Source organism: Carcharodon carcharias, chromosome 2 (genome assembly GCF_017639515.1).
Source record: "Carcharodon carcharias isolate sCarCar2 chromosome 2, sCarCar2.pri, whole genome shotgun sequence".
NCBI classification, from domain to species: domain Eukaryota; kingdom Metazoa; phylum Chordata; class Chondrichthyes; order Lamniformes; family Lamnidae; genus Carcharodon; species Carcharodon carcharias.
Genome location: NC_054468.1, coordinates 156,193,724 through 156,221,388, shown reverse-complemented (window position 1 = coordinate 156,221,388; position 27,665 = coordinate 156,193,724). Strand labels below are relative to the sequence as shown.

The window sequence follows — 27,665 nt, the reverse complement described above, 5'->3', positions numbered from 1 at the left end:
TACACCAATCGTTCCCCAGAAAAAGTTAGGATTAAAACCCACTTCTAACCTCTGGGTACCTATCGTACAGATCCAGACAGGATCCACCTCTTTCCCCCCCAGCCCCTAGTGGTCTCCTCCTACCCACTGACAACCCCACCCACTCCCATAGGAACTCTTTCTACCCGCGCACCCCCCGACCGCCCCCCGTTCCCCCACAAGGCCCAGACCTGATCCCTACCCTTGCCCCCCTGAGGCCTGAGACTGAACACCTCCTCCTCCTCCTCCCCCCCGACCTCCCATCCATTTCCCCCCTTCAACCGCGCCCCACCCCCCACCCAAATCCTATCCATTTATCTTCGACACTTAGCTTCTCTCTGGCCTGTCAAGAACCTTTAAATTTCAATGGCCCTTTAAGAAAGAGAAATGAATCCTGCAATCAAGGCAGTTAGGTAGGAAGTTGAAAAGCAGGACTTCAAAGGTAGTAACCTCTGGATTACTCCTGGTGCCACGTCGTAGTGATTATAGGAACAGAAGGATAGAACAGATGAATGTGTGGCTGGATAGATGGTGCAGGAGGGAAGGCTTTAGATTCCTGAGGCACTGGGACCATTTCTGGGGGAGGTGGGACCTATTCAAGTTGGACGGGTTGCATCTGGACAGGAACAGGACCAACATGCTTGTGGGGAGGTTTGCTAATCTGTTATTGGGGCAGATTTAAACTAAATTGGCAGGGGGGTGGGATCCTGAAAAGTCATTTAGCGGGGAGAAAAGCTGAGATAGAATTAGAAGTTAAAACACTAGCAAGTGAGTCTGGAAGGCAGAGGAAACAATGGCTAGGTAAGAAAGAAGTGAGTTTAGCAAGGCTAAATGGAATATATTTTAATGCAAGGAGCCTGAGGAATAAGACAGACGAGCTGAGGACACGGGCACATGGGAGTGTGATATCATAGCTTTGACCGAGACTTGGCTAAGAGAAGAACAGGTTTGGCAGCTCAACATTCCTAGTTATAGGGTATTCAAACGAGATGGAGAGAGGAATAGAAAAGGAGTGAGGATTGCAATATTGATCAAGGAATCAATTATAGCAGTGAGGAGGCTTGATATCTTGGAAGGATCATCAAATGAAGCCATATAGGAAGAAGTAAAAAACACAAAGGGGGCAAACACGCTGGGTGTGTACAATAGGCCCCCAAACAGTCAGGGAGAGATAGACGATTAAATATGTAATCACATTTCAGAGAAGTAGGGGATTTGAACTACCCAAATATTAACTGGAATAATTTTAGTGTGCAAGATAGGGAGGGAGCAAGATTCTTAAGTTGCATCTGGGAGAACTCTTTTAGTCAGTACATAGAAAGCCCGACAAGGGAGGGGCAGTTCTGGACCTAATATTTGGAAATGAGCCCAGGTAGATGGAAGGTGTATCAGTAGGGGAGCATTTTGGAGATAGGGACCATAACTCAGCTAGATTTAGGATAGTTATGGAAAATGGTAAGGTTGGGCCACCAATAAACGTTCTAAACTGGGAAAAGGCTAATTTTACTAAGATGAGACGTGATTTGGCCCAAGTGGACTAGGAGCAGCTACTTGCAGATAAAACTGTGTCAGAGCAATGGGAGGCATTCGAGGAGGAAATAGCGAGAGTATAGGGCAAATATGTTCCCGTAAAGACAAAAGGGGGACCAAGTCCAGAGAACCCTGGATGTCAAGGGACATAAAGGTTAGGATTAAGAAAAAAAGAGAAGCTTACGGCAGATACCGGGGGCTTAATACGGCAGAGTCTTTAGAGGAGTATAAAAAGTGCAGAGGAGAAATTAAAAAGAAAATTAGGAAGGCTAAGAGAGTGCATGAGAAAGCATTGGTGGGTAGAATAAAGGAAAATCCAAAGGGGTTTTTAAATTTATAAAGTACAAGAGGAGAACTAGGGAAAGAGTAGGGCTAATTAGGGACCACAGATGTAATGTGTGTGTGGACCTGGAAATTGTGGGTACAGTCCTCAATGAACACTTTGCGTTGGTCTTCATAATGGAAAAGGATGACGCAGATATAGACATCAGGATGGAGGAGTATGAAATATTAAAGAAAATTAACATAGCGAGAGAGGAGGTACTAGCAGATCAGAGGGACCTTGTGTGCATATTCACAGATCCCTGAAGGTAGCAGGACAGATAGATAAGGCGATTAAGAAGGCATATGGGATACTTGCCTCTATTAGCCGAGGCATAGATTACAAGAGTGGGGAGGTTATGCTGGACCTATATGAAATGCTGGTTAGGCCACAAATGGAGTACTGCATGCAGTTCTGGTCACCACATTATAGGAAGCATGTGATTGTACTGGAGAGGGTGCAGAGGAGATTTACCAGGATGCTGTCTGGGCCGGAGGGTCTGAGCTATGAGGAAAGGTTGGATTGGCTGGGACTGTTTTCCTTGGAGCAGTGAAGGTTGAGAGGGGACCTGATAGAGGTGTATAAGATAATGAGGGGCATAGATAGGGTGGATAGGAAGGCACTTTTTCCATGAGTAGAGGGGTCAATAAACAGGGGGCTTAGACTTAAGGTAAGAAGTAGAAGACTAAGAGGGGAGTTGAGAAATTTCTTCACCCAGAGGGTGGTCTGGAACTCACTGCCTGAAAGGGTGATTGAGTCAGAAACTCTCGTAACATTTAAGAAGTATTTGGATATTCACTTGCTTTGCCATAGCCTCCAGGGCTATGGGCCAAGCGCTGGAAAATGGGATTAGGAATGGCCTCCTTCTGTGCTGTAGACGTCTGAGTCTATGAGTTACCTGGTACCTGGTTTATGGAAGTTAGTGCTGTAAACAAAAGGGGTGGGCTTCCTTCACTTCAACGGAGCTGGACTTCGAAGCTAGGCCCTGGGGTCATACTGCACTGCCTGTATCTCATCTGGCCTGAGTTGGAAGATCAGGTGAGATACATTGGAAAAAATTGTCACAATATTTTTACATTATTCAAAAAATTGATCCATTGATATGTGCACATTTAAGTTGCTCCAGGATTTTAATTGCTGCAGCAGCACACAAAATCCTACCCATCTTTCAACTGAAAGCTTTCTCTTTGCTAAAATTCCACAATATTTGGCAGATGCTACCAGCTCTTGCGCTCTTCTCACACCATATCCTTTTGGCTGGGCTCACTCTAAACCAGAAAATATACACTACAGCATCCTATTGTTGCACTGAAAAATCCTTCCACCAAACTAACATTTTAGTGAAATGTAAAAAGATTATTCTTTAAAACATTCTTCCTTCATAAGAAATAGTGAGAAAATGTTGTTTAAAGGTCTGTTAACAGAATTAATAGTTAACAGAGGATTGGATAGCAAAATTAGCAGCAGCTTAGTTATTGTGCAATATCTTTGATCATCAAGAGATTTTTTTAGATAGTTATGTTCACCACATCAATGGTAGTTATACTTCATGCACAATTAAAGCAGATTACTGAATGAAAAACTATCAATCATTTTTATTGATAATTTCTTATTCCTGACACACCTCTAAATTTTTTAATACTTAATTCACAAAAAGCTAAGCAACAGGTGAACTTGCTTAGGATACTGATCTTTATTCTCTGGGACCTGGGCTTTAATCCAGTCAAGACAGTCTCTTTGCTGGCTCTTAAGACCATATGTGAAATAAATTGTGACAGTTTTACCTGTTCGCAGTAAGCATGAGTCCATAAACAATCTCTGTAATTTGGCAATCTCATTGTGACCTGCTAAAAAGATGACTGCTTTAGTAAGTGGAAAAATTGACACTGGTGCAGTGGGAAGGTATGGGGCTTTTTAGGTTAGATTTAAGGGAAATTGTTAGAACACAGGAAATACACCATTAGATTTTGTGTGGTTACCTACCCTGGGAGTGTATAATGAGTGACAAAAGTGAACAGAAAAAAAGTTGTTCCTAAAATTAATCTACATAAACCTTCACCATAATAAAATTTTAAAGCTGTGAACCTTCCTGAGTGTGCATTTATTTTCACAAAGTTATCACAAAGCAAACACGTCAAGTGCAGTGATAGTTAAAACGAGAAATTATATACTGTTGCAAGATTTTCCAATATTTCTTTTATCTAAACACTTGTTGCTTCAATCACTAAAGAGCTTGCTTGTTTATAAAAGCATTGATTTCAGTATTAAACTCTCCATTCCACTATTTACTCTCAATACAAATCTTCTGTTGTGACCTTTATATAAGGAAGCAGGATATCAATTCAGAAATAAGTTAAATGTATTTGTTAATGCAGCTGGTCTAGCAATAATTTTTTTTGGAAAACACAAAGAAAGCACTCGACTGTTATAAGGATCAACACCTACTATCTTTAGGTTTGGACCATTAATTAGATTAATGGTTCTTAAAACTAGTATTAGCAGACCCATGGGGGTTCAAAGAGTCTTTTCAGGGAGTCCATGAAATAATGTGAACAGGACCTGTTGCTGAGGTAGCATAGGTTATGGTTGCACTGTTGAATGTTATTTTGATTTCCTTTGTCCACTTGAGCAACACAGCTTAGAGCTCGTGCACCGGGGACTTGGTGCACTCACACAGGGAGAAACTGGTAATCAAATGCTGGGTGGGTACTGGGGCCAGGGTAGTGATGGAAACAGACACGTTGCTACATTTGCAGGGCCTCGAACTGACTGAGGAACCTGAGAAAAGAGATGAGAGGTCCAGAGACACCAGAATAGATTTGCCTGGAGGATGTGCCAGAAGCATTTGTTACAGATGAGAGAGAGGCAAACTGAACTTCTTTATCCCTTCACTACCTGCCCATTAGCAGAGGTGTTTTCAATATTTTTAAAGTAGGCTGTGAGCATGTTTCCCCAAACCCTCAGTTTGTATGGTCCAATTTTATAGCTAACATGCAGTAAACGCTCTTTATGATTACCTCAGAAGGTTAGTTAATTTCACATTTAAACCTTGGATGGGGAGGACATTCGCAACCTCATACATGCATACATACACACATGCCCGTGTACAGCAAGGGGGATAGAAAAGGGGGAGTTTTTACAACTATGGATAACAACAGTAAAAAGAACTACATAAAAGAATATTAGTTCACATGATTCTCAGAGTTCAGAGAGTTGAAGTCCAGAGGTTGTTTTCTTTGTGGTGGAGTTCAGTTCATATGGGTTCCTGGTTGGAGACAGCAGCAGGAAAGTCCTTGAATGTGAATGAGATGCAGTACAATGGGTTTTCTTTACATAGGAGGTGATGGTTGGGTGCTTTTATAATAAAACAGGCTTTGAGAAACTGAGCGATGGTGGCCAGCTGCTTTTTCAGCTAGGAGACCTGCTGGAGCTCTTTCCCACTGGTGTTACATCAGCATACTGAGCTGTGAGGCTAAATATGGAATATTAAAATGATCCAGAAGGCTAGAAGCATGGAGGCCATGTGATGTGACCCATTAATGAGTTAATTGCAGTTTCTGTGCGTCTAGCCAAAACCCATTGCTCCCCTTGAGAGAGAAATGGTGGCTATTACTATCTTTCAGGTATAATGAGTTTCGATGTCTCTGTCTTTGTTATCATCCCAGCTGGGAGGAGTCAATTCGTCTGTTAGTTGTCTAGTTTCGTGATCAGAGTGTGGACTTACAATGGGGTGTGAGATTCCGCAAGGTTGAGAGTGGAACTGTTTTGTTCTTGTCTCTGTTGGAAGCTTCCAGAACATGTGACCAATCTTGAGTCATTTGACTTGGAGCAGCCATCATTTGGTTCAGTAAAAGTCAGTTTTAAAATGGGTTTGATTTTAAACAGGTACGAACCCTTTCATGTCTTAGGGACATGACACATTGCTGATAGAACTCCTCTAGCATTCTGATGTGTCACTGATACACAGTCCATGCCTCACTGCAGTATAGAAGCATGGTGATGACACCTGCTCTGTACACTAGGATTTTTGTTGACTTGTGGAGGTCTTTTATCAAACGCTTGCTGCCGTAGTTGTAGAATGTTGAGTTGGTGCAGCTAATCCGGTGTTTGACAGGAGATCTATGGTGGCCTTTTGAGAAAGGTAGCTGCCATGTTATGGGAGATGTTGAACATATTCCAGAGCATCTCCTTCAACATAATTGGGAGGTGGAATATTTGACTGACCAGGTGTGGGTGTTGATATGAATTTTGATTTAGCAACATTCAAGGACGGGTTGAGGTACTTGCATGCAGAATTGAAGAGATCCCAGTTGGTGCTGCTTCTGTTCAATTAAGTGCTGCTGACATTTGATTGGCCAGCAGCTTTTGGCAGGCAAGACTTCTGCTCTGGGTGGGGGAAGGCCTGCCACTCACCTGTCAAGCGCTTGAGTGAAATGACCATTAAGGACCATAGTGGTAATTTGTGTAGTGGAGCTGAAAAACGTAGGTAGGGTTCTAAATGAATACTTTGTGTCAGTGTTCGCAAATGAAAAGAATGACGTGGATATGGAAATCAGGTAGAAGGACTGTGATATAATTAAAGAAATTAGCATAGAAAGAGAGGAGGTTCTAAGTGGCCTGGCAGGCTTAAAAGTAGATAAATCTCCATGCCCGGATGAAATGTATACCCAGGCTGTTGAGTGAGGCATGGGAGGAAATAGCAGGGGCGCTGGCAATAATTTTCAATACCTTTCTGGCCACAGGAGAGGTGCCAGAGGACTGGAAGACAGCCAATGTGGTACCGTTATTCAGGAAGGGAGGAAGGGATTAACCAGGGAACTACAGGCCAGTCAGTCTGACCTTAGTGGTGGGGAAACTATTAGAAGCAATTCTGAGGGACAGAATTAATCGACACTTGAAGAGGCAGGGATTAATCAAGGACAGTCAGCATGGTTTTGTTAAGGGGAGGTCATGTCTGACCAATTTGATTGAATTTCTCGAAGAGGTGACCAGGTGTGCAGATGAAGGCAACGCATTTGACGTAGTCTGCTTGGACTTAGCAAGGCTTTTGATAAGATCCTGCATGGGAGACTGATAACAAAGGTAAAAGCCCATGGGATCCAAGGCAATTTGGCAAATTGGATCCAGAATTGGCTGAGTGACATAAAGCAGTGGAGGATGGTCGAGGGGTGTTTTTGTGACTGGATGCCTGTGTCCAGTGGGATTCCACAGGGATTGGTATTGGTTCCCTTGCTGTTTGTGGTATATACAAATGATTTAGACTTGAATATGGGATTGTTGATCAGTAAGTTTGCGGATGACACAAAAATTGGTGCGGTTATAAATAGTGTGGAGGATAGCCTTAGATTACAGGAGCATATAGATGGGCTGATCAGTGGCAAATGGAATTTAATCTGGATAAGTGTGAGGTGATGCGCTTGGGCTGGACAAACAAGGCACGGGAATACAAGATGAATGGTAGTACTCTGGGAAGTACCGAGGATCACAGGGACCTTGGTAAGCATGTCCTCCGGTCCCTTAAGGTAGCGGGATTGGTAGATAAGGTGGTTAAGAAGGCATTTGAGATTATTTATTAGCCTAGGATTAGAATATATGAGCAGGGAGGTTATGCTGGAACTGTATAAAACGCTGGTTAGGCCACAGCTAGAATATTGCGTGCAGTTCTGGAATCCGCATTATAGGAAGGATGTGATTGCACTAGAGAGAGTGCAGAGGAGATTTACCAGGACGTTGCCTGGACTGGAGAGTTTTAGTTATGAGGAGAGACTGGATAGACTGGGGTTATTTCCCCTGGAGCAGAGGAGATTGAGGGGGACATGATTGAGGTGTATAAAATTATGAGGGGCATAGATAAGGTAGACTGGGAAGGAACTTTTCCTCTTGGTGGAGGGATTAATAACCAGGGGGCATAGATTCAAGGTAAGGGGCAGGAGGTTTAGAGGGGATGTGAGGAGGAATTTTTTTCACCCAGAGGATGGTGGGAATCTGGAACTCACTGCCTGAAAGGATGGTAGTGGCAGAAACCCTCATAACATTTTAGGAGTATTTGGATGTGCACTTAGTTAGCTACTTGTTTGACTGGCACAGACTTGATGGGCTGAAGGACCTTTTTCTATGCTGTTGACCTCTGTGGCTCTGAGATGCCGTGGGTCTTCCCTAAGCAGCAACGCAGGGCTCCCACTGGCTCTCCAGCTGACAACCAAGGTCCCCTTCACTTCTGCAAGATTCCAGCCAAAATGTTAGTTAAGATCTAAAGACGTTGGACTTGATGTTAAGACCAGAAGGCTGTAGAGTGCCTAATAGATGAGGTGCTGTTCTTCTAACTTCCATTGTCCTGAACCGTGACCATCTTCGTCCCCTTCCCTCACCAGACACAGCGACTCATGCCTGTGCACCTTGTGCCCTCCAATACTTTGACTAAGTGGCTTTTCAACATGTATGAGTCTAAACAATGGGTATCATTAGGGTGTCAACAGACTGTTCAACTGCAAAGGTGTTAAAGTTTTGCCCACCCTGTCTTTGGCTTATTGCATGTCCATGCATGAGCACTTTTTAGCAGATAGAACTTGATCAAGATGTGAGAAAACTGAACTTTATGTTTTCAAATAATAGTTTCCATAATCTGCATCATTACTTCTACTTGAATTCCTGTTTCCTGAGTTACTCCCAGCTCATAGTTTTCCAAACGTAGTTGGACAGTCTAATTAGTTTGGTTCTTCATTACAATTTTTAAAAAAAGTACACCTTTTCAATTTATCGTAAAGATTATGATCAGAGAACAGCTACTAAGTAAACTCTTAAATAAAAGCAAAAGATTGCAGATGCTGGAGATTTGAAATAAAAACAAAGTGCTGGAAAAACTCAGGTCTGGCAGCATCTGTGAAGAGAGAAACGTAGTTCACCTTTTGAGTCCAATATGACTCTTCTTCGGAATTGCGGATCTGAAGAAGTGTCATATTGGACTTAAAACTCTAACTCTGTTTCTCTCTCCACAGATGATGCATTTTTCCAGCTCTTGCTGATGATGGTGCTCTCATAACACATACCACACATACTCTGGAAAACATCGAGCTGCTTGTTGACCATTTTGTCTGAGCCTCAGTATACGCCAGCCTTATAATAAGTTTGAAAACGACAGAGATTTTGTACCAACTTGCTCCTATCCACAAACTCACATAGACCCCATAGTCACAATCAACAATTGACCCCTCAACTGAGTTCAGAAGTTCTGCAATCTTGTGATCCTGTTGGGGACCACTAACATTTAAAGAAGAAATCTGAACACCCAGCAATTAAGCAACAGAACTATGCCACAAGATTTGAAGTTTTTCAACAAAAACAAACTTTATATCAAAAAGAATTAAACAAAATAAACACTAGTTGCAGCTACATATATTATGAACTCAGTTTTACTTTTTACTTCCCCCAGGAGTCCCCTTAACTTATGAATTCCTGAAGGTTCATTTAGTTTTCCTGGGGCCAACCCAGAAGGTGTGCCACAGCCCTCTGGAATTTACTTTAATTCTCCTTAGTATTCCAGCTATTCTTCTGAGGAAAGACTCTATGTGGTCCTTTCATTAGCTTTTGGCTATGTGACCCTCCACCTTTTCTTCACCAATCTCGTGATTGTGGATGCCTCCGCTCCTTTTTCGTGTTGCTGGCAGATATGTAACTGCCTTCCCACAGATTTCCAAGCAAAATCTGCTGACTGCTTTCTGCCAGAAGGCTCTGTGGGGACCATAGTAGACTTCTTTCAAAAATCATCCAGCTGTCTTTCCCTCATGAACTAAGATAGAGCCCCACTACCATTCTACCAGCTGAATGATGAAGCTACTGTTTCCTCTGCTTATAAAGCAGGCACAACTGACTATCTCCACCTGTTGGCGCGCTCAACCTGGTGAGATGCAGTCTTCACTAAAGCAAAGCTACGACTGCCTCAGCCTGATCCCAAACTGAACTCTTTGCTTCTGCCAGCAAGCAGACGCAGATAAGTTAAACAAAAGAGCCTTCTAACCAAGGCTCCACCCTGAATCACAATATGGCAACGTGACACATGCAACATTCGCAGGTAGAAATGCTAAGTAACTACCTTTTGGTTCCAAAGTTTTCCTTGATTCTGGGAGACCATGTAAATAATTTTATCTCTAATAGAGTTTTACTACACTTTTCCCAGGGATTGCTCGCTTTTAGCTGCTTCATGGAGATAAAAATAAGACATGCTGGCTCTACCAAGATGTCTGGAAATGGGTCACCTATTGATCGTTTTTTCACTATCAACTCTGACCAAGCCATATAAATACTGTGGCTACAAGAGCAGGTCAGTGGTTTTGAATCCTGTGATGAGTAACTCACCTCCTGACTACCCAAAGCCTGTTCACCACCTATAAGGCACAAGTCAGGAGTGTGATAGCATACTCTCCACTTGCCTGGTTGAGTGCTGCTCCAACAACTCTCAAGAAGCTTGACACCATCCAGGACAAAGCACGCATGATTGGCATTCCTTCCTCAAAACATTCACTCCCTCCACCACCGATGCACAGTAGCAGCAGTATGTATCATCTACACGATGCACTGCAGAAACTCACCAAGGCTCCTTAAGCAGCACCTTCCAAACCCACAACTGCTACCATCTAGAAGGACTTGGGCAACACATACATTAAAACACCACCACCTGGAGGTTCCCCTCCAAACCGCTCACCGTCCTGACTTGGAAATATATCACTGTTCCTTCACTATCACTGGGTCAAAATCCTGGAACTCCCTCCCTAACAGCACTTTGGATGTACCTACACCACAGGGACTGCAGCAGTTCAAGAAGGCAGCTCACCGCCACCTTCTGATGGGTAATTAGGGATGAGCAAAAAATGTTGGCCTAGCCAGCGACGCCAACATCAGTAAGTGAATTAAAAAAACACAAGTTCGTTTTTAATTATAATTAACTCCAAAGCTTGTTGGAATTACATTTGTTTCAGGTTGCCTATCAGTATCTCAATCAGATGGTCCCATTTTCTGTAGTTAACATTTAATTCTTAGAATTAAAAACTACATTCTTGAACGTATGAATTATGAACTAGAATTTGCAACAGTATCCTCTCCAGCAACACCATGTTGAATGATGAACTGCCATTACCTGACGAAAGCAAGGTCAGCATTCAGCATGCTCATCCACATGGCATACTCACCCACAGGCTTTGGAGAGAATATGAAGTTTGTCTCAAAACGAAGATAAAAGATTACTAGGCAGTGGTTCTCACATAACTTCTCTGTGGCTGTGAGGCATGGACAACTTATTGGTGTCACATAAAGCAAACAGATGTGTTTCGCTTTCACGTCTTAAGACCTATCTGCCACACCAAGTGGCAGGACAAAATCCATAACACCAAATTCCTTGCAAGGTACTATGTACCTGCTATTGTGAGCATGCTCATCAGAGCTCAGCTTTGCTGGGTCAGCCATGTGGTTCACACAGAAGAATCCCACATTTCAAAGGCAATATTCTACAGCCATTTGAGCATGGGATCCCACACTAAAGAGTGTCCTAAACTGAAATATTAATGGCATTCTGAAAGCTAATTTCAGGTAAGTTGGACCCCGCTACATGGGAAAAACAATCCTGGACAGATCCAAATAGAGAAGTCTCTGTCATCAAGCAATCGCAATATTTGAAGAGAATAGAGTCAGGTCCCTAGAACAATTTGATCACCATTGTTCCTGGGTAGGCAACCGCGTGACAGTCCTCATCTTCGCTTTCGTCATCACACACATCATTCTCTAAGTACTGTTTTAGGTTAGAGTATTTACTGCAGCAATTTAGTGTTCTATTGTTAGCCCATCTCTCCTGATTTTCTAAAATGAAGCCAATTACACAATCTAATGATTCAGCAAAATTTGTCGGGTTGGGCAGGTGGGATCAGTTTAGAATGGTTTATGTGCCCTTATGCCTGGAGTACTGTAATTTTCAGGTCATACGATCAGGACTGTATATATAAATGAAACTGGATCATTCACTGGATCATTAGTTTATAGATCCCACTGAAGCAGCAGTTTGTTTTGAAATATTTTCAATCAAAATTAATGTCACCTTTTTTCCTAAGAAAAGGCTTAATGGTAGATTAATATTGAATGAAGAAAATAGTAGAAATTAACATGAATGCAAGCGAGCTTAATGTTTATTTTCATTTGACAATTCTCTATAATAACCCATGGCATTTGTAGTTTTACTGGTTAAATTCATGAACAGTGTTAAAATAAATAAATGTTATTTGGTTAACTTGCTCCATCAATGACCTGGGTAAGAACTTCACTACCAGTTTTATCACCATATTGACATTAATTATCCATTGTTTCATTACACAAGCACACTGATATTACGATCTGTAAACATACCAGTATTCTTTAATGTTAAATGAGTTGAGTTTCAATTAGAGTTCTGGAACTTGAGTCTGCTAACTGGAGAAGAGGGCTAAGAAGTGCCCTAAGTCAGGGGCGAGCCCCAGGCCCTGGCATCTGGGCCTGAACGCTCGGGCAAATCAGTCCATATCTTCTTTCATCTCATATTTGCTGCATTGTTCTGTTTAGAAAGGGTTGTCCCTAATGCCTCATTGGTGGATAAATCCTACAACACAAAACCAAGGTTGGTTTATTCTAGAAACTTGATTATATATCCAGATTAATGGAGACATTGATTTAAATGATGTTCCCATGGAGACAAAAGATTGAACCTCTTTGCACTAAGTTGTAGTTTGTCTGACTGGACATCTGCACCATAGAATATGGGATGGAACATGTGAGCTTGCTGGCTAATACTTGTTTTTGATCAAGAGCCAGAGGACACCAATAAGAATAATTGGCAAAAGGAATAAATGTGATGTGAGGAAAAATATTTTCACCCAGAGGGTGCTTGGTGTCTGCAACGAACTTCCTGAGAGGGTGGTGGAGGCAGGCTCAAAGTATTCAAAAGGGAATTGGATTGCTACTTGAAAAGAAAAAATAATGTGCAAGATTATGGCAGGGGAATGGGACTAGGCGGAATGCTCTTTCAGAGAGCCAGTGCAGGTTCGATGGGCTGAATGGCCTCCTTCTGCATGAAAGATTCTGTGATATGTTTACAGGACAAGTGAACACTCCACAAAGCCAGTGTCTTCACCCATCCTCCAACATTGACCTTGTATGTAATGTTTTCAGTCGGATCTGCAAATCAGGATTTTGCTTAACACCACATATGAGGCGGCAACAATCTACACAGTGAACTACGTCTCCTTGCTGAACATTCATCTGTTGAAGTGACGGGAGAATGCATCAATATGGATTCATGTTTGTTTGAGTCCAAATGTGACACACAATAATGAAAACATAAACATCTAGCATTCTTTCCACAAACTATGCATCCATCCAGTTCCATCTCCATAGCTGAAAAAACAGCTATCATGTCTAGGCCTAAATTTTGTGAAAGTGTTGCCCAGAATTTTAGTTTGTTGATTCTATGTGCCTTGAAGTATTCATGGATCTGGAAGTTAAGTTGAAAACAGTGCGCTACTGGATTTATGTCACAAGTGACCAGTCGCTTCTGGTTGAATTACCCTGGGTGCTGAAATAAACTTAGCAAATCCTGACTGGCTTTGCAATAGTCTCTACTTATTCCAGAAATAGTGTGAATAGAAAGTTATTGAAGTATTTGTCTCCTACTTGCATGAAAAAATAGATGCGCTATTTACATAATCATACATTGTATTTACAGCACAGAAACAGGCCATTCAGACCAACATATCCATCTTGGTGTTATGCTCCATGAGAGTCTCTCTCCACCCTTCCTCATCTAACCCCATCAACATATCCCTTTAGTTCTTTGTCCCTCGTGTGCATCTAGCTTTCCTTAAATAATTCAGTGGTACAATCGCCTCAGCTATTTATGGCAGCAAATTCTACATTCTAACCACTCTGGGTAAAGAAGTTTCTCCTACGTTCCCAATTAGATTTATCACTATCTTTTATTTATGACCCTTAGTTCTGCCCTCCACTCTTGCATGTTGACCCTTTCATAATATTAAAGATCTCTATCAGTCTGCCCCATATTCACCTTTTTTCTCAAGATAAGAGACCATGCTGTTCAATCTTATCTGACAGGTCTAACCTCACATTCTAGTAAATCCTTCTGTTGCCTTCTCCAATGTCATAATATCCTTTTTATAATATGGAGGCCGGAACTGTTCAAGTTCTCCAAGCAGGCTCTAACCGAGTTTAATGTAATTTCTCTGCTTTTCAATTATGCCCCTTTAGAATTAAATTATCTTCCTCTGTTTGATTTTAATACTGGCTTTATTAACCTGCATTGCTACTTTTTAGTGATTTGTGTATTTTTAATGAAATATCTCTCTTCCCCTCTACCCCATTTAGACAGTTACTTTCCAAGTATTTAGTCTCCTTTTTCTCCAGATATACCACCTCACACTTTTTTATTCATTCAAGGGACGTGGGCTTTGCTGGCTGGGCCAGCATTTATTGCCTATCCCTAGTTGCCCTTGAGAAGGTGGTGGTGAGCTGCCTTCTTGAAACACTGCAGTCCATGTGGTGTAGGTACACCCACAGTGCTGTTAGGAAGGGAGTTCCAGGATTTTGACCCAGTGGCAGTGAAGGAACAGGGATTATATTTCCAAGTCAGGATGGTGAGTGACTTGGAGGGGAACTTCCAGGTGGTGGTGTTCCCATCTATCTGCTGCCCTTGTCCTAGATGGTAGTGGTCATGGGTTTGGAAGGTGCTGTCTAAGGAACCTTGGTGAATTCCTGCAGTGCATCTTGTAGATGGTACACACTGCTGCTACTGTGCATCGGTGGTGGAGGGAGTGAATGTTTGGGGATGTGGTGCCAATCAAGCGGGCTGCTTTATGGTCTCAAGCTTCTTGAGTGTTGTGGGAGCTGCACTCATCCAGGCAAGTGGCTGACTTGCTGACTTTTGCCTTGTAGATGGTGGGAAGGCTTTGGGGAGTCAGGAGGTGAGTTACTCGTCGTGTGATTCCTAGCTTCTGATCTTATCTACATTGAAGTTAATTTGCCATTTGCACATCCATCTTGCAAACATGTCTTTTTGTCCTTTATCACAGTCCTCCTCTGTATTACTGTATAGAAAATTCGGTGTTGTCCACAAATTTTGGAATTGTACTTCTGATTCCCAAGTTCAAATCCTTTATGTAAATTGTGATATTAAAGATGTAGAAATCTCTATTCTAGGTCTTTGACAAGTGAAGTTAATTAGAGATGGGAACAAATACTGGCCTTGCCAACAACTCTTGCATTCCATGAAGGAATTAAAAAAAATAAGTTGGAATGACCGAAGGAAATTTGGTGACAAAATAATTAGCATCTGATTCTATTAGTCCGAGCTGATTATAGAATATACAGCATGGAATAAGGTTATTTAACCCATCGTGGCTGTGAAGGCTCTTTGAAAGGGCTGTCTAATCAGTCCCACCCTCTTGCTCTTTCCTCAACCCTGCAAATTTTCTCCACATCAAGTATGTATCCAATTCCACTTTGAAAGTTATGTTGAATCTGATTCCACCATCCTTTCAGGCAGTGCAATTCCAGACTATCATAACCCGCTGCATAATTTTTTTCTCGTGTTGTCTCTGCTTCTTCGCCAATTACCTTTAAACTGTGTCCTCTGGTTAAGGACTCTTCTGTGACTGGAGACAGCTTCTCCTTACTTAGTCTATCAAAAGCCTTCATGATTATCACTTGGAGAAACATTGGTTAATCACTAGCAACCAGCATGGATTTGTTAAAGGCAAATCAGGTTTGACTAAGTTGAGTTTTTTGATGAAGGAATAAGAATGGTTGATGAGGGCAGTGTGGTTGATGTTGTGTATATAGACTTGCAAATGTTTTTGTCAAAGTACCACATAATAAGCTCATTAGCAAAATTGAACCCCTTGTGATTAAAAGTGCAGTGAGAGTGTGGATACGAAATTGGCTAAAGAGCAGAAAACAGAGAATGGTGGTAAGTAATAAAAATAAAAGACTGCGGATGCTGGAAATCCAAAACAAAAACAGAATTACCTGGGTAAACTCAGCAGGTCTGGCAGCATCGTAGTTGCTTCTCATCTGGAGGGAAACGTTTTATAAAGCAGTGCCCCTCAGTGGTCAGTAATGGAAACATTGCTCTTTTTGATGTACATTAATGACCTAGGCTTGGGTATACAGGGCAAAATTTGTTTTCAGATGAGACAAAACTGGGAAACGTAGTAAACAAGGAGGATTATAACAGATTTCAGGAGGACATAGATAATCTGGTAAAATGGGCAGGTGCAAGGCAGGTGAACTTAAATGCAGAGAAGTGTAAAGTGAGGCATTTTGGAAGGAAGCAAAAGGCAATATGATATAAATTAAACAGTGCAATTTTAATGGGGATGCAGGAACAGAGAGGCCTGAGGTCTAGACAAACAAACCTTTCAAGGTTGCATGACAAGTAGAAAAGGCTGGTTTAAAAAAAAGCTTATGGGATCCATGACTTCATAAATAGAGGCATTGTGTACAAAACCAATGAAATTATGCTAAAACTTAATAAATCACTGATTGGGCCTTAGCTGGAGTAGTATGCCTAATATCGGGCACCGCACATTAGGAAAGATAACAAGGCCTTGGAGAGGGTGCAAAGGACATTTAAAAGAATGATATCAGGAAAGAGGGACCAAAGAAGCTGGAATTACTCTCCTTTGAGTAGAGAGTTGAGGGGAAATTTAATAATTGTCTCCCAAACCATGAAGTGTTCTGATAAAGTAAATAAACAGAAAATATATCCAGTGGCAGGAAGGTTGGTAACCAAAGGACACAGAATTATAGTAATTTACCTAAGAGCCAGAGTTGAAGTGAGAGAGGTTTTTATGTGGAGCTTTATTATGATCTGGAATGCATTGCCTGAAATGGTGGTGGAAGCAGATTCAATAGTAACTTTGCGAAGGTATTAAGATAAATATTTGAATTAATAAGATAAATATTTGAATTGGAAAATATTGCAAGAGTATGGGGAAAGAGCAGGGAGCTCTTTCAAAGAGGGTGTGCCGAATAGCTTCTTTCTGCTCTGTGTAAAATTCTATGATTTTGAATACCTCCATCAATTTTCACCTTAACTTCATCTGCTGTAAGGGGAACCATATCAGCTTCTCTACTCTCTCCACCTAACTGAAATCCTTGACACCATTCTAGTATATCTCTTATGCACCCTGTCAAAGGCCTTTGACATCCTTGCTAAAGTGCCTTGCCCAGAATTGGCTACAGTTACTCCTAACCAGTGTTTTACAAAGGTTTAGTATTGCTTTTTTGCTTTTGTACTCTCTGCCTGTATTTGTCCAACCAAAGATCTCTCAAGCTTTTTTATTAGCATAATCTACTTGCTTACTGTCATCTGTCACCTTCAAAGATTTTTATACCTAATTCCCAGGTTTCTTTATTATCGCACCCCCTTCAAAATTGTACCATTTTGTTTATATTGCTTCTCCTCATTCTTTCTACCTAAGTAAATCACTTCACACTTTCCTGCATTAAATTTCATCTGCCCATTTCACTAGTCTGTCTCCTGGAAATCTGTTGCTACACTCCTCACTATTTACTGCATTTCTGAGTTTCATATTATCTGAAAACTCTTAAATTGTGCTCTCAATACTCAAATCCAGGTTGTTAATATATATCAGAAAGGGCAGTGGCCCCAACACTGACATCTGGGGGTGTGGAGGGGGTGGCAGGGTCATCACTGTATACTGAACAGCATACATAACAAGACATACACTCTAATTTAAAATTCTGAAACAGGTGCAATTTCTTTATTTCATCACTACTCTCTTTCTGCCCTCAGCTAATTTCATATCCCTGCTGTCACTGCTTTAGAATCCCATGCACTAAATTATGAACACAGCATTCATCAGAAGACTCATTTTTTCTTTTTCATTTTAGTTTTTCTATCTTTAGTCATCCAGGGAACTCTAGTTTTAATGCTCTTCCTTCCCCCTTGTGTCTATTCTGTACCTAAACTAGTCCCTCTTTGAAGGCCTCCTCATTTACTGCTTTACCTGTCAATCTTTGATTCTACTCCACCTAAACTAGATCCCTATTCAACTCGCTGAAATTAACTCCTCTTCAAGTTTTCACATTTGCTTTTTCCTTGTCCTTTTCCATAATTATACATGATTCCATTTCATATTTGTTGCCTCAGGTATGGAGCAGACATCTGGATGGCCTAGACTGCACTTGAAAATGCCATGAAGGCATTTTCAGTTATTTTGAGTAAGAGTTGTTATGCAGAAAGCATTTTACATTGAATACCTGAAAGTTTGCAAAAAACTGAATTTGAACAATTTGTTTGGAACTTTGATTTGTCTGCCTATCTAAGGCAGCTGAAAATCCAATGTTACTAAAATCACTGAAAAAGGATGTGAAATTGCTGTGTGCCTCATTGTTTTGGGCTTTAGTGGTAGATTTCTGTGAAATTTGTGTCTAACCAGCTAACTGTTGTCATATACCACGCATAGAGCAGAAACAGAATCTTTTTCCAGAGGCTGGTTAGCATTTGTTGCCATTTTTTATCTTCAGTTACTTTGTGCATAATTGATGTTGTTTAGCAGTAATTTAATTCACATAAGATTCTGATGACATTATGTCAATTTTAAGGACTTTATGGGCTCTTCTAGAAAATGAACTGTATTCTCACTGATTTGAAAATAAAGGAGTAGGAATTATTTGTTTGCAGTACTACCTTTTGGTAGAAATTAGATTTTCTATTACAATGCTTAGCTTGTCTTTGGTCAGTCTTGACTCTGAACCCAATTATCACAGAGTCCTTTATCGTAAGAATTTTGTTCGCTGCCCAAAAAATGTACACTGTGTTGTGTGCCCTATTAGAAACCAGTTTTAATTTTTTTTATTTATATTTTTAACAGCTGTCCATTCCTAGCAGTAACCATCACACCTGTGATACCAGCGATAGCAGGAGTTTTGTTCTTTTTTGTGATGGGGACGTTGCTCCGTACGAGCTTCAGTGATCCAGGAGTTCTACCTCGTGCTACGCAAGATGAAGCAGCAGACCTGGAAAGACAGATAGGTAACAGTGAAGGACTGTCTTTCTGTCTCTCTCCACTTTTACTATTCTCAACTTTCTCTAACAAAGTTCATCTTTTGAAATTTGAGCACTTTGATAGGAACTTTGATAGTTGTGGAAAACCAGTAGTTCTCTGGTGCTCGATATGTCACAGCATGGTTTTCTTAGTTCCATGTTTAAATATCACTGAAGCGCAATTCAAAATTGTTATTGAATACTGTTGGAATCTGTGTGAGTGAACAGAGAAAATATTTGGTTGTAAGTATCCTCCCAATATATTTTACCCCTAGTAATATATTTTACCCCCACTGAAGTGATGAAGTGAAACTTGGGCAGCATTCTGCCTGCAGCAGTAAGACCTTATGAGGTAAACAATATATTCAAGGTATGTTGAGATTGTCATTTAACAGTCATTTACATTAAAGATATACTTCTGATTACCAGAGATGTATTATTTTGTGACCGTCATATTCCCACCAAAAAATTGCATACAAAACACATTTCAGTGGAAATAGACCTTTTTCCTCATTCCTTCTATTAAATACGCTTTTGGAATCTTTTGACATTACTTTCAGATTTCCTTATTTTTAAATTTTTTTTTTAAATCACTTAAAGCTTTTATTCTGTGCATTGATAATCATTCACAAATGCTATGCATATTTGCATATGTGGTTACTGACCTTTTTATAAGGAAACAAATGCTACATGGTAGCAGCTTTACTTCAGAATTTTAAATTAGAGTGTAAGTCTTGCTATGTATGGTTACTCTGCAAGTTCATTAATTTAGGATACTGCCCTGAATGATAGATCATCTAATTAGCTGATCGTTCAACTCTATAAGAGATAGAACTATTTGAAACGACTGCCTTTGTGAATTCATAATCTAAACCCAAAGTGGTTTTATATAGCAGAGAAAGATTGTGAGCAAAACTAGATTTCTTCAACTGCTGGGGAAAACCTCAGATTTGCAGCCTGTTCCAAACTGGCAGAAGTCAAGGACAGATTCCACCCCTTTATTTGCCATGAAGACCTCTGCCTGTACTTTCTGTCAGTGGTCACTGGACAGCAGCCATGGGTGGAAAAGTTGGTTTTCTCCAACTTTACCCAAAGTGATTGAGGCCAGTTGTAGTGTGACCTATTGCTGACTTACAGCTTAGATTTGAGCATGTTGATGCAGAGACCAAAATGTGGGTGAAAACTTATTAGTATCCCACACTCTTATCAGCCTGAACTGATGCCATTTCATGAAAATAGAATGGGAAGTAATCATGAAAAATTTTTGCCAGAGGAAAAAAAAGTTTCCACTCAAAATCTTGCCTTTTTTCTTATATAGACACAGATCACAAACTTCACAGAACGAAGTGTAAGTGCTTGTAGTGGAGCTATTCAAAAGTGAGCAATCTCACCGAGGCAGTGATATAGCTCAGCATGTAGCCATAGGAGTAAGAGAGGTGCTTCTGTCACATGATTTGCTCTTGATATTAACCATGCTGTTGCAGAGACTTAATGTAGTAAAACTTTTCAAAGAGCTTCACAGGAATATTAACAAACAAAATTTGGCTCTGAGCCACAGAAGTCGATATTGGGACAGATGACCAAAAGCTTGGACAAAGGTAGATTTAAAGGAGCACCTTAAAGGATAAAAAAGAGCTAGGAAAGTGGGGTGAATTAGGGAGCAAACTCTAGTGCTTATGCAGCCAAAGCCATGGCTGCCATTGGTGGAGTGATAATGATTGGGGTTAAACAAGAGGCCAGAATTGGAGGAGTGCAGAGATCTTTAGGGTAAAGAGTTACAATGATAGGGAGATTATGGAGGATTTTGAAAATAAGGTTGAGGATTTTAAAATCAAACTGTTGTCTTTATGAAAGCCAATGTTAGTCAGGATCACAAGGGGAATAGATAAAATGCATCTTCGTGAAAATCAGGGTACAGGCAGCAGAGTTTTGAACTTAAGATGTCGGAGGATGCAAGGTGGAAGGCTGGCCTGGAGGGCAAGTGAATACTTGCATATAGAGGCAACAAAGGCATGGATGGAATTTCAGTCATGGATGAGCTGAGGCAAGGGTGGAGATGGGCGATGTTATGGAGGCAGAAGTACGCTGTCTCAGTGATGGCGAGGATGTGGGCTCAACTCAGATCACTTAGACAACGAGGTTTTGAACAGTCTGTTTTAACCTCAGACAGTGGCCAGGGAGAAGAATGGCGTCAGTAAGGAACGGGACCGAAGATAATGGCTTTGGTGTCCCCAGTATTTATTCAGAGGAAATTGCTGCTCATTCAATACCGGATATTGAGTGAGCATCATGACAAATCAGAGGCGGAGGGGTCAAGAGCGTTGGTAGTAAGTTGAAGCTGGATGTTGTTAGTGCCCATATGGAAGCTGGTAATGTTTACAGATGATGGTGAGAAGCTGTTTCCACTGGCAGGAGTGTCAGCAGATCATAGGTTTAAGATATTGCCAAGAAAAGCTGGTGGGTTGGGTGGTGCAATGTGAGAATATTTTTATGCAGCAGCAACAACAGCATGTACTTATATAGCACCTTTAGCATGATAAAAAGGAACACCGTGAAGTAAAATCTGATACCAAGCCACATAAAGAGATATTAGAGCAGGTAACCCAAAGCTTGTTCAACGAGGAGTGTGTAAAAGGAGGTGAGGAGAAGTTCATGGAGTAAATTCCAGAATTTAGGGAGGAAGCTAAAAATACAGCCATCAATGGTGGAGCAATTAAAGTTAAGGATGCACATGAGATCAAAGTTAGAACAGTGCAGATATTTCAGAAGGCTGTGGGGCTGGAGGAAATTAGAGATAGGGAGAGGTGAGGCCACGGAGGGATTTGCAAACCAGGATGAGAATTTTGAAATTGAGGTGTTGCTTAACTGGGAGCCAGTAATATACAAAATGCAAGATCAGAGGGGTGATGGGTGAACGGGACTTGGTCTAAGTTAGGACATGGGCAATAGAGTTTTGGATGATCAGAAGTGGGATGTGGGATGCTAGCTAAGTGTGATTTGGAATAACCAAGTCTAGAGGTCACAAAAGCATGGATGAGAGTTTCAGCAGCAGCTGAGCTGAGGCTGGGATCAAGTTGGGTGATGTTATGATCGTGGTAATAGACAGTCTTATTGATGGTGTGGATATATGGTTGAAAGCTTATCTCAGTGTCAAAAAGATACCAAGTTGGGGGATTTTCTGTGGTCTGCAAGAGCAGGAAAAGTGGCAGGCAGAGTAACTTAATTAGGTGGGAGCTGAAATTTTGCTTCCCTGATGCTGGGTTCAAATTTAGAGATTAACTCAGCATGTTTGTGGCAGGTTTAGCCTCACACCGTCCCGTGGTAGATCCCTACATGTAATAGATTTGCATGCTATGAATATTCATTATATTAAAGCTTTTTCTAATCACATCCTACCTTCATGATAAAGTCGGTGGCGCGCACGAATTTTGTGGCACCTGACTCATGTTAGTTTTAAGGTGGCATACAACAGATAGCTTTATGCAGTTGTGTCTAAGCTCCGTGGTTTTCCTTGTTGAACTCTGTGGCACAAGGGAGGGGAGCAGGGGAATGGCAGCTTTCATTGTGGCCTGGGACCAGCAAGGGTGAGTCAGTGGCTGGGGGGGAATTTGGGCCGTGTGTGGAGTGAGTTCGGGGGTATGGAGGAGTGGAAGAGGGATCCAAGGGAGTACAGAGGATGGGATCAGGGGTATGGGGGATGGAAGTGGGAAGGGCCTGGTGTTCTAGGTGTGTTGGGACCAGTCAATCAAGTTAAGAAATAAAGGGCCTAAACGGGATGTCAGTATTGTCTACATGTGGGTCCATCTCAGGAGTGTTTGCTTGCAAAGTCCTTGCAGGGCTTTGACTTCAATGACAGCATTTTAATTATCTCTGCTAAGAGTGACCTTGGACAATGTCCTTTACAATGCATAGAAGGGAGAACCACCTGAACCTGCAAGTTCAGCCATGTCCCACACAGTGGCAAGTACAATACTGGACACTAACATGAACATTCAATGAAGAGTGAATGTAAAAACACATTACAATAAGGAAATGTTCCTAATTCCCCTGTAGCCATCAATGCATGCCAACCATGAGGTGTGCCATTATATTTAGATCACTAACTAATCTAGTCTCAACAATAATAGTGCACACGTGAATAAAGTGAAATCAATGTAATGTGATACAAGTGGCGCCCATTTCCTGTTCTGCCTTTGGGAATGGCACACCATGACTAAGGTTGCAAATTGTCTTGTTGAGCCTCATAAAATTGTCAGCAACAGAGATGGAGTGGTGGGTAGGAAGTGGAGTTTCTGGCGTGAATCATAGAAGACCATACCTTTTCTGCCTCTTCTCAGCTACTTTCTTCAATGCTCCCACAATCTCCGCTGACCCCTTTCCCGTTACTTCACAAATCCATCTCAGCACCCACATCTCATTGGTATCCAGTTGTTGTTGTTCTCTTCGTAATGATGCCCAAGTTTCTGCACTATTTAACAAGGCTGGTCTGCCTTGTACTTTTCTATCACACAACACTCCACTGCATTTCTTCCAATTACTCCAACTAGAGCTGATCCTTTCCTTTATTTCCATTTCCCTGCTTCCATGTTCCTTTGCCACTGACCTTGAAATTTGCATTTGAAATCATTCACTTTCTCCAAATCTTCACCCATAATCTTTACTCCTTCACTCTGACCCTCTTCTCTAGGTTCAAATTGACAGTCCACAAATGAGTCTTTGATCTACTGACGTTATACCCCAGTCTTCCAGTGCTTTTCTCCGGTTCTCCAGATATGCAGTCATATTCTCATCATCTCCACCACATAGCACAATGTCCTCTGCAAACATCAGTAAACATTGCACTTCCCATCCCAGTTGCTCAGTTGGAATATTCATGACAATCAGGAAAAGGAAGGGGCTCAGTGGTGCAATCTTGTCTGGCACTTCCTTGTACATGTCCTGTAATAATTGGACATACTTCTCAGGGACTCCACAAATCCTTGTACCTCTCCAGACTTCCTCCCTAGGCACTCGGTCATAAGCTTTGTGATCAAGTCATTTCTGGATTGTGGAATTTTCTGGATTATAGAATGATGTTAATATGCCTAACAAGTACGTGAACTAGAAAACATCGTAGATATAAATACTTACCTGAAACATAAAACAGTGATAAATCATTATAAAGCAGGAATAAAAATTGTTGTACTTATCCAATGACCGTATCTTCCATGTTTCCACTTCCAAAGTACTGTCCTAAGATGAGGCTTGGGTCTGGTCAAAACATTTCCAGACAGCTGGTGTTTCTGGACTTGAAATGTTACAGTGCATTTCGTTTGAGGAAATTTCTGCACATCCAGTACTAGATGTCAGACAAGAGATGATGGAAGGCAGCTGAGTGTCTGAGAAAATTGGCAATTTTTGGATGATGTCGCTGAGAGGAAATTTGTAGATGAGAAGTAGGAGGGGACCGTAAGTAGACATCAGAGGTAGCAATACAGGAACAGGAAGAGAAGCAATTGCAGGTGATTCTCAGGCAACAACATGTTATGTCCTGGAATGCAATGCCTGAAAGAGTGGAAAGCAGATTAAGTAATAGCTTCCAAAAGGGAATTGGATTTTTATTTCAAAAGAGAAATTTTACTGGATTATAGGGAAACAGCAAGGGAGTGGGAGTAATTGGATAGTTCTTTCAGAGATGATAGACTACATAACCGCCTTCTGTGCTGCATCGTTATCTCGTTGAAGGTCTGTTCCTTGGTCTATGCCAGCTGTTTTCTTGGTGTAATGCATGAGTGATCTAGTGTGACTTGTTCATTGATTTATTTTCACTTCTTTCTGTGCAAAGTACCAAGACTTTACTTGGTTTCTCTTTCTGATTGCATTGTAGAAGGTTCACAATATAGTACTGCTGAAGGACAGTATTTCAGAATCTGAACTCTTCCCACCTATGCAAATGGCAGGTGGTGTACTTTTGGTCAGAAATGTACACATGCTTCCCATCATACTGGGGCATAGTTGGCTGGTTAGCATCTGAAAAGGGGATGCTGAGCAGCCAAATTTAAAGGACCATGTCTTGCCACTTGCTCTTGCACAGCACATGGGTACAATGACTGCACCACCAGACCACTGAATTCATACCTTATATCATTCAAATAGAGATACACCAATAGAGTTATATACTGGGTTATGACATTCAGTGACGTAAGGATTAAAGTAGCAATATTAGTTCCTTTTGTATTAGCCAAAAGACAGATTTGAAAGAAAAAAACTTTGCTATTTGAAGTCATTACTTTTATTTTGTAATTGTCTTAGATTTGTGCGTGACTTCATATACAGTGATGATATACTTCCAACTGCTTATTAGCAATGTGGTTACCAACTACCATTTTGAATGGGGCTTTGCATTTGAGCTATGTGTACATGAAAGTGTTCAGTTTCAAACAAAAACAGAATGCTGGAAAAACTCAGGTCTAGCAGCATCTGTGGAGAGAGAAACAGAGTTAACGTTTCAAGTCTGTATGACCCTTCTTCAGAGCTCTCCACAGATGCTGCCAGACCTGCTGAGTTTTTCCAGCATTTTCTGTTTTTGTTTCAGATTTCCAGCATCCGCAGTAATTTGCTTTTATCAAAGAGTTCACCTTGTTCTGACCAAATATTAACTTCCTCCACTTACATTCTGCTCTCTTATACATATTATTAAAATACTAAATAAAGTGAAAGGAAGCGAGAGAAAGAGAGTGGATTTATATAGTGCCGTTCATGACTTCAGGACTCCCCAAAGTGCTTTACAATCGAATTTAACTAGATCAGAGTAGTATTAGATTCAGTAGTAGATTTGATTTGAATGCTTTATTACTATTTGAGAAGGTTGTAAAAGTTTTCAAGACAAAAACATAATCTAAATATCAGAGAGACATTTTGAGGGAAACTTGGAGCTACAAATTAACGATTATTACCAATATGTCCAATGGAAATTCAGGGGAAAAAACATCTTTCCCATTCTCATCACTTTGAGTAAACTCACTGCCACATGGAGTGAGTAGTGTAGATGCATTTAAGAGGAAACGCGATAGTACATAAGGGAGAAGGAATAGAAGGATATATCAATAGGGTGAGATGAAGTAAGGTAGGACGGAGCTCGTGGAGCATGAAACCAATTATAGATCTATTGGTTCCAGTCACTTGTTTCTGTGCTGTGAAATTCTGTGTCAATTTTTAAAATTACTAACAAATGGACCACATGGGATTTCTTATGAAAATATTTGACTTAGGACGGAATTTTCTGCCTGCTGAGCGGGCAGGCCCGACCCAATCTCCAGCGGGCGGGGAGCTGATCCTTGCCGGAGAAGCGGGCCCCGCTGCCATTTTATGTGGGCGGGCCAATTAAGGCTATGCGCTTTCTGTGCGGGCGGTGGGGTGGATTCCCCAAAAGCAAGAGTGCGCTTTTCGCGCATGCGCGCAAAAGAGCGCACATCTCACGGAGGCCAAGTGCTACCACAGGGAGATCGTTGACACTTTTAAAGACACTAAAAGTAGAAAAAAAAACTCTTAACATGTCCCCCTCATGTGACATGTTCATAAATTACACTAAAACTTTATTAAACTGTTTAAATCCCTACATGAAACTTCATCCCGCCGGTGGATGAGGTTTCATGTTTTTTCTATTCCCCGCCAGGGCTCCTGACCCGCCCACCAGCCTTAAGGTTGGATGGGCAGGTCCTTTAATTGTTTCAATGATGCTGTCAATGGCCTCAATTGGCCATTGACAGGTCGGCTGATTTTGCTGTGCCCCCGCCTTCCTGAAAATTTAAATGGGGCGAGATGACATCGGGATGACGTCAGCCCGCGTCGTTTTACGTGTCGGCGAGTGGGCCCTGCCCCCTGCTTGCCGACGGTAAAATTCTGCCTTTAGTCTTGCAACTGTCAGCTTATAGAACCACTGGAGATATATTAAGATTTGTTTCGCTTGTTAGGTAGCAAACGAAAATGGTAGTTCTCCCACACCTTTAGAGCAACTTAGCTACTCTGATGCTTAATTTGGTACCAGAAATATTAATAACAAGCGGTAGCCAAGATAGTAGCTAGGTAGAAAGCATGAAAATAGAGGGATGCAGCAAATTTAGGTATCAAGCACACACAACTGTTTTCTTTGTGAACTGGTCTGGGTGTCATTGGTGTTTCATTGGACTCTGGACAGCTTGGGAATTTACATTAATTTGCTTTATGCAAGTGGCTTCATATTTGTCCTTATGTATAAATTTGATTGTTTTCATTGTAAACGAAGGCGATTAAAGATTAGTAGCATATGATTTTGTTGCCTTGCATGAACACAGAAGCCAGGGGACACAATCTTGTTTTTAAAAAAGAAATTAACGCAAGCCAAATTAACTAAACAGTGACTGAATAACAACATAATCTTGCATTTAAAATCCACTTGTATGCATATCCTTAGCTTTTTGTCCAAGTACAATTTTGTTTAAAGCAGTAGGAACATGTATTTATCTGTGAGATATTTCTTTTCAACAATCAGCTTTTTTTTTAAAAGTACCCTTTGCCGAAAGATGTTGTAGCTCAAATAAAATATGGGGAAGAAAATGTCCTGCGGTAACAACAGCAAAAAAACCCCTTGGAGCATATCTGTGGTTAATATTGATCTTGCTATATTTCATCTGTTTTCAGACCATTTGCAAAAAAACATGATTCAGTTTTCCTGAATTT

General features: G+C 41.1%; 1 protein-coding gene across 10 annotated transcripts in view; it reads left to right on the top strand.

The window, feature by feature from the left end:
- Window positions 1-27,665, top strand: part of zdhhc14 (zinc finger DHHC-type palmitoyltransferase 14) — a 253,360-nt gene that overhangs the window by 51,056 nt on the left and 174,639 nt on the right. For all 10 annotated transcript variants that reach the window (XR_005946467.1, XR_005946466.1, XR_005946468.1 and 7 more), the window contains one exon: window positions 18,796-18,956. Coding sequence is in view for 7 of the 10 variants with exons in the window: in XM_041216079.1 (XP_041072013.1) it covers window positions 18,796-18,956 (161 nt within the window). In the remaining 3 variants the exon portion in view is untranslated. The remainder of the gene's footprint in view (window positions 1-18,795; window positions 18,957-27,665) is intronic.